General features: G+C 61.1%; 1 protein-coding gene across 1 annotated transcript; it reads right to left on the bottom strand.

The window, feature by feature from the left end:
* Positions 1-531: 531 nt before the first annotated feature.
* LOC142074390 (sushi, nidogen and EGF-like domain-containing protein 1) lies at positions 532-2,806 on the bottom strand (the record flags this gene model as incomplete). The annotated part of the gene is made up of 4 exons (XM_075134990.1): positions 2,740-2,806; positions 2,103-2,233; positions 1,130-1,417; positions 532-684 (listed from the first exon to the last, which is right to left on the bottom strand). Coding segments are annotated over exons 1-4 (639 nt in total), but the record flags the coding sequence as incomplete, so codon positions are not given.
* Between the last annotated feature and the right edge of the window lie 5,340 nt (positions 2,807-8,146).

Raw genomic sequence — 8,146 nt, 5'->3', positions numbered from 1 at the left:
AATTCACCCCCAATCCCCTTAATTTCACCCCAAACCCCCTTAATTCCACCCCCAACCCCCTAATTCACCCCTAATCCCCTTAATTTCACCCCAAATCCCCTTAATTCCACCCCCAACCCCCTAATTCACCCCCAATCCCCTTAATTTCACCCCAAATTCCCTTAATTCCACCCCAAACCCCTTAATTCACCCCAAAACTCCTTAATTCCACCCCTAATCCCCTTAATTCCACCCCCAACCCCCTAATTCACCCCCAATCCCCTTAATTTCACCCCAAACCCCCTTAATTCCACCCCCAACCCCCTAATTCACCCCAAATCCCCTTAATTCCCCCCCAAATCCCCTTAATTCCCCCCCAAATCCCCTTTATTCCCCCCCAAATCCCCTTAATTCTTCCCCAATCCCCTTAACCCTGCCCAAAGTCCCCTTAACTCCGCCCCAAATCCCTTTAACTCCGCCCCCAGACAGTCTCCAGAACTCCTCCCATCCAGGTGGCCCTGGTCCCGTGGGGGGGACCCCGGTGTCCCCCACGTCCCCGGCACCCACCTGGGCTGGGATGCCCCCCATGCCGGTGTGGGCATCCCCCTGGTTGGCGATGCCCGTGGTCCATTGGATGTCACCGTAGTTGAGCATGACGAAGGAGGTGGCCCCATCGGTGGCCAGCACGGCCTGGAAGGTGTTCACCTGTGGGGGGGGGTTGGGAAGGTGGAATGTCACCGCGTCACCATGTCACCGCGTCACCACGTCACTGTGACCCCCATTGCTGTAGCTCCCGGCTCCGTGTCTCCATCCCTGTGGCCCTTGTCCCCCTATGTCCCCATGTCCCTGTGTCCCCCACAATGTGGCCACCTTCTGGGCCCATCTCCATGTCTCCATGTCCTCCTCGTGTCCCTTGTCACCATCCCCATGTCCTCCATGTCCCCATGCCCCATCTCCATCCCTACATCCCTGTGACCCCCTCCATGTCCCTACATCTCCCTTTGTCCCCACGTCCCTGTGGCCTGTCCCCATGTCCCCACGTCCCTCCATGTCCCCAAATGGGTAGGTGACATCACGATTGGAGGCCACCATTGGAACCCATGGTTGGGGGTCAAGACGGTTGACCACCCCCCTGTCCCCCACGTCCCACCTTGTCGGAGGCGGCCCCGAAGAAGGAGACACGATGCCAGGTGGCCACGAAGGCCCAGGTGGGCTGAGGAGCTGGGTCAGAGGGGGTCACGGCGGGGGCCAGCTCACGGGCCAGGCGGGCCAGCAGCTCCGGTTTCTGGCTCTGCCGGTAGAAGACGTCTCCTCCCAGGCTGGTGTCCACGTCGGCCCAGTATGGGGCCACGAAGGGGCGGTGGCCGGGCAGCGGGAAGGGCTCGGGGGTGAACTCGGGGACCCCTGTCCCAAATGACACCACCCCATTGTTGTTCACCTGTAGGAGGCAACCATTACCCCATGGTGACCCATCTGTGGTGCGTGGCCATCACCTGTGGTGGCCCTCAACCATGGTGGCACCAACCATGGTGGCCCCCCAGTGATGTGTCTTCAACCATGGTGATCCCAGCCATGCTATCTCCGATCATGGTCACCCCAACCGTGTTAACCCCCAACTGTGGTGGCCCCAACCATGTTAACCCCCAACTGTGGTGGCCCCAACCATGGTGGCTCCCAACAATGGTGGCTCCCAACCATGATGTTTCCAATCCATGGTGGCCCCAATCATCTTGACCCCCAACCATGCTGGCCTCCAATCATGGTGTCACCTACCCATGGAGCCCCAACCATGGTGTGTCCAACTTTGGTGGCCCCCAACCATCATGGCATCAACTTTGGTGGCCTCCAACCATGGTATCTCCACCCACAGTGGCTCCAACCCATGGTGTCTTCAACCATGGCAGCCCAAACTCATGGTGTCCTCAACCCACGATATCCCCAACCCATGGTATCACCCAACCATGGTGTCTACAGCCCATGATGTCTCCAACCCATGGTGTCCCAACCACAGTGTCACCCAACTCATGGTGTCCCCAACCATGGTGTCCACAACCCATAGCACCCCAAGCACCCTAACCCAGAGCACCTCCCTGCCCCTCCATGCCATGGGGCCCGGGACCCACGTAGAGGGAGTGGTGGAGTTTTCCGTAGAAGGAGAAGTTCTCCCAGAGGAGGATCTCAGGGCTCATCCCGTCATCTTCATGGGGAGTGGCCTTGTCCCCAACCCCCGGCCCGAAGGGGTAGAGCAGCCCATCTGGGGGGCACCCATCAGGGACCCCCGGTGAGGAGTGGGAACCCCCACACCGTGGGTCTAGGACCCCCATGGTGGCCCAGAAACCCCCACGTCACTTTGGGACCTTCCAGTATGGACCTGCGACCTTCCAGTATGGGCATGGGACCTCCCAAAAGGGGTATGGGAATCTCCCCATTATGGGCCTGGGACCCCCAGTGTCACCCTGGGACCTCCCAGTATGGGTCTGGGACCCCTTGGGATGACCTAGGACCCCTGATTCACCCTAGGACCTCCCAGTATGGGTCAGGGATCTCCTGGTATGGGCCTGGGGCCTCCCAGTGTCACCTCAGAACCTCCCAATAAGGCTCTGGGACCTCCCAGTGTGGGCCTGGGACCCCAGTGTCACCCCAGAACCCCCCAATATGGGCCTAGGAACCCCCAAAATGGGACTGGAACCCCAAACTATGGGTCTGGGCCCCCCCCTCCTCCTCCAGTCCCCCCCAAGCACCCTCTGCCCCCCAACTTACCCCCCTGATGGTCCTTCCTGGGTGGACGGCCGCTCTCTGGGTGCAGAGGGGACAGGGTGACACCCATGGGTGCCCCCCATGCCCACATGGTGTCCACGCTCACACAAGTGTCCCCCCTCACCTGGGTGTCCCATGATTGCCCCCTGTGTCCCCATAGTGTCCTCAAGTAATCCAGGGGTCCCATGGGTGCCCTCCCACCATGTCACCAATGGTTCCCACTCACCCAGAGGTCCCATGGGTGCCCCCCATGTCCCCAGTCACCCGGGGGCCCCATGGGTGCCCTCCCTTGTCTCCCCAGGGTGTCCCACTTACCCAGGGCTCCCGTGGGTGCCCCCAGTGTCCCTGAGTCACCCAGGGTCCCATAGGTGCCCCCCCATCTCCCCAGGGGATCCCACATACCCAGGGGTCCCATGGGTGCCCCGTGTGTCCCCACAGTGTCTCTGAATCATCTGAGGGTCCCATGGGTGCTCCCCATGTCCTCTGGGGTCCTCACTCGCCCAGGGGTCCCATGGGTGCCCCTCATGTCCCCATGGTGTCCCCGAGTAACCTGGGGGTCCCACGGGCATTCCCCACGTCCCCATGGTGTCCCCACTTACCCAGGGGTCTCATGGGTGTCCCCCATGTCCCCAAGGGTCCCCACTCATCCGTGTGGCCGAGGAGGAGGAGGAGGAGAACGGGGGGAGCCTTCATCCGCCCGGGCCTAGGGGAACGGGGGGGTGAGGGATGCTCGCCCCTGCTTCATCTGTCCGTCCGTCTGTCCATCCATCCTTCATCCACCCATCTGTCCATCATCCATCCATCCGTCCGTCCTTCAGCCATCTGTCCATCTGTCTGTCACCCATCTGTCCTCCACCCATCCATCCACCCGTCATCCATCCATCCGTCCGTCCTTCAGCCATCTGTCCATCTGTCTGTCACCCATCTGTCCATCATCCATCCATCCACCCATCATCCATCCATCCGTCCGTCCTTCAGCCATCTGTCCATCTGTCACCCATCTGTCCTCCACCCATCCATCCACCCATCATCCATCCATCCGTCCGTCCTTCAGCCATCTGTCCATCTGTCTGTCACCCATCTGTCCATCATCCATCCATCCACCCATCCTTCAGCCATCTGTCCATCCTTCCTCTGTCCGTCCATCCATTCATCCAGCTGTCCATCTGTCCTTCCTCCACCAATCCATCCAGCCACCTGTCCATCCTTCATCCATCCATTCATCTGTCCATCTGTCCTCCATCCATCCATCCATCTGTCCTCCATCCATCCATCCATCCGTCCTCCATCCATTCGTCCATCCGTCCTCCATCCATCCATCCGTCTGTCCTCCATCCATCCATTCGTCCATCCGTCCTCCATCCATCTTCCATCCATCCACCCATCCATCCGTCCATCTGTCCTCCATCCATCCATCCATCTGTCCTCCATCCATCCATCCGTCCATCCGTCCTCCATCCATCCATCCATCCATCCATCTGTCCTCCATCCATCCATCCATCCGTCCTCCATCCGTCCATCTGTCCTCCATCCATCCGTCCATCCGTCCTCCATCCATCCTCCATCCATCCATCCATCCATCCGTCCATCTGTCCTCCATCCATCCGTCCATCCGTCCTCCATCCATCCTCCATCCATCCATCCATCCATCCGTCCATCTGTCCTCCATCCATCCATCCATCCGTCCTCCATCCATCCGTCCATCTGTCCTCGATCCGTCCATCTGTCCTCCATCCATCCGTCCATCTGTCCTCCACCCATCCATCCATCCATCCGTCCTCCATCCATCCATCCATCTGTCCTCCACCCATCCATCCATCCATCTGTCCTCCATCCGTCCATCTGTCCTCCACCCATCCATCCATCCATCCGTCCTCCATCCATCCATCCATCTGTCCTCCACCCATCCATCCGTCCATCTGTCCTCCATCCGTCCATCTGTCCTCCATCCATCCATCCATCTGTCCTCCACCCATCCATCCGTCCATCTGTCCTCCATCCGTCCATCTGTCCTCCACCCATCCATCCGTCCATCTGTCCTCCATCCATCCATCCATCTTCCCACTCCCTCTGTCCATCTGTCCATCCACCTTCATCCTTCCATCCATCTGTCCCTCCAGCCCCCCCGTCCCCATACACGTGTCCCCTCCATGTCCCTGTCCCCTCCAGATGTCCCATGTGTGTCTCTGTCCCCTGCAGACATCTTATGGGTGTCCCTGGCCCCATGCACATGTCCCCTGCCTGTCCCCATGCACATGTCCCATGGGTGTCCCTGACCCCATGAGTGTCCCTCTCCCCATGCCCACATGTCCCATGGGTGTCCCTGTCCCCATGGGTGTCCTTGTCCCCATGCACATGTCCCCTGCCTGTCCCTATGGGTGTCCCTGTCCCCATGTACATGTCCCCTGCCTGTCCCTGTCCCCATGGGAGTCCTTGTCCCCATGCACACGTGTCCCATGGGTGTCCTTGTCCCCATGAGTGTCCCTGTGCCCATGCACACGTCCCATGGGTGTCCCTGTCCCCATGAGTGTCCTTGTCCCCATGCGTGTCCTTGTCCCCATGCACACATTTCCCACGCCTGTCCCTGTCCCCATGCCCATGTCCCATGGGTGTCCCTGTCCCCATGAGTGTCCCTGTCCCCATACCCACATGTCCCATGGGTGTCCCTGTCCCCATGCACACGTGTCCCATGGGCGTCCCTGTCCCCATGCCCGTCCCTGTCCCCATGCCCACATGTCCCATGGGTGTCCCTGTCCCCATGCCCATGTCCCATGGGTGTCCCTGTCCCCATGAGTGTCCCTGTCCCCATGCCCACATGTCCCATGGGTGTCCCTGTCCCCATGCACACGTGTCCCATGGGTGTCCCGGTCCCCATGCCCGTCCCTGTCCCCATGCCCACATGTCCCATGGGTGTCCCTGTCCCCATGAGTGTCCCTGTCCCCATGCACACATGTCCCATGGGTGTCCCTGTCCCCATGCACACGTGTCCCATGGGTGTCCCTATCCCCATGCCCATGTCCCATGGGTGTCCCTGTCCCCATGAGTGTCCCTGTCCCCATACCCACATGTCCCATGGGTGTCCCTGTCCCCATGAGTGTCCTTGTCCCCATGCCCACATGTCCCATGGGTGTCCCTGTCCCCATGCACACGTGTCCCATGGGTGTCCATGTTCCCATGCCTGTCCCTGTCCCCATACCCACACGTCCCATGGGTGTCCCTGTCCCCATGGATGTCCCTGTCCCCATGAGTGTCCCTGTCCCCACGCCCACATGTCCCATGGGTGTCCCTGTCCCCACGCCCGTGTCCCTTGCGTGCCCCTCTCCATGTCCCTCTTTCCCCGTGCATGTGGGTCCCCATGATGTACGTCCCCATGCGTGTCACATATGTGTCCCTGTCCCCATGCAAGCATGTCCCCTGTGTGTCCCTCTGCCTGTCCCTCTCTGGGTGTCCCCATGCACGTGTCCCTCTCCATGTCCCTATTTCACCATGCAGACCTGTCCCCATGCGTGTCCCCGTCCCCATGTGTGCGTGTCCCCACGCATGCCCCTCTGTGTGTCCCCTGCGTGTCCCTGTCCCCATGCCCACATCCTGGGGATGTCCCCCTCTGTGTCCCCCCCCCCGCAAGCGTGTCCCTGTGCCCTGCGTGTCCCTGTCCCCATGCCCCACCATGTCCCCATGTCCCCCACGTCCCCCCAGTCCCCCATGTGGCCAGATGTCCCCCATGTCCCCATGTCCCCCAATGTCCCCCCTGTCCACATGTGGCCAAATGTCTCCCACGTCCTCCCATGTCCCTATGTCCCCGTGTCCCCCCATGTCCCCCCATGTCCTTCTCATGTCCCCTCCCATATCCCCCCATATCCCCACGTCCCTTAGTGTCCCCCCATGTCCCCATGTCCTTCTCATGTCCCCCATATCCCCATGTCCCTCAATGTCCCCCATGTCCCCGTGTCCCCCCCCCATGTCCCCAATGTCCCCACGTCCCCACACTCACCAGGGTCCCATGGTGCCAGTCAGTGCCCGTGGCGTGGCCGGAGCCACTTTATCCCCAGGGAGGGGACAGGGCTGGGGACAGGCGGGGGCGGGGGGGCCCCCCCAGGTGGCACCTCCCAGGGCCTCGGGCACTTCCGCCTCTGCCCACACTGCCACTGGGGGGGACTGGGATGGACTGGGATGGACTGTGGGCTCTTGTGGGGGGACATTGGGGGGGACTGGGACAAACTGGAAGGGATTAGGAATGCTGTAGGCGATACTAAGGGACACAGTGCAGGGGGGACTGGAATGCACTGGGAGGGACTGGGACAAACTGGGAGGGATTTGGAACACTGTGGGAGATACTGGGGGAGACGGTGGGGGGGGGCTGGGATGCACTCGGAGGGACTGGGGACACTGGGGGAGACTGGAGGGGACTGGGCAGACACTGGGGTGAACTGGGGGACACATTTGGGGAGAGTGGGATGTACTGGAGAGAAAGGGGGACATGGGGGGACACTGGGGAGCTGGGATGCACTGGGGGAGACTGGATGGGGCTCGGGCTGAACTGGGATGCACTGGGGATACTGGGGAGCATACTGAAGGGGACTGGGACAAACTGGGGGAGACTGGAAGGGACTAGGAAGACAACTGGGATGTACTGGGGACACTAGGGTGAACTGGGGGACACATTTGGGGAGAATGGGATGTACTGGGGAGAAAGGGGGACATGGGGGGACACTGGGGAGCTGAGACGTGCTGGGAGGGACTGGGGGGCACACTGGGGTGAACTGGGAGAGACATGGCGGGAGTCTGAGATGCACTGGGAGGGACTGGTGACACAGGGAGACTGGAGGGGACTGGGAGACACTGGGGTGAACTGGGATGCACTGGGAGAGACATGGAGGGGCTGTCATGCACTGGGAGGGACTGGGGACACTGGGGGGGGCACACTGGAGGGGACTGGGGGGAGACAACTGGGACATACTGGCAGAGACTGGGGACACTGTGGGACACATTTGGAGAGAGCAGGATATACTGGGGAGAAAGGGGGACATGAGAGGGACACTGGGGGAGCTGGGATGCACTGGGAGGGACTGCGTGGCACACTGGGGAGACATTGGGATGAACTGGGAGAGACATGGTGGAGCTGGGATGCACTAGGAGGAACTCGGGGGGACAACTGGGATGTACTGGGAGGGGCTGAGGATAGTGGGGGACACACTGGGGGAGACTGGAGGGGACTGGGGAGGGACTAAGGTGAACTGGGGGACACATTTGGAGAGAGCAGGAGGTACTGGGGAGAAATGGGGACATGTGGGGACACTGGCAGGGACTGGGGAGATACTGGGGTGAACTGGGAGAGACATGGGGGGGGCTGGGAGGCACTGGGGAGCACAGGGACAAATTGTGGGAGACTGGAAGGGATGGGGGAACTGGG

This window comes from Calonectris borealis, chromosome 35, assembly GCF_964195595.1.
Source record: "Calonectris borealis chromosome 35, bCalBor7.hap1.2, whole genome shotgun sequence".
NCBI lineage: Eukaryota > Metazoa > Chordata > Aves > Procellariiformes > Procellariidae > Calonectris > Calonectris borealis.
The sequence above is the reverse complement of the archived record's forward strand: the minus strand, read 5'-3'. Positions and strand labels throughout refer to the sequence as shown.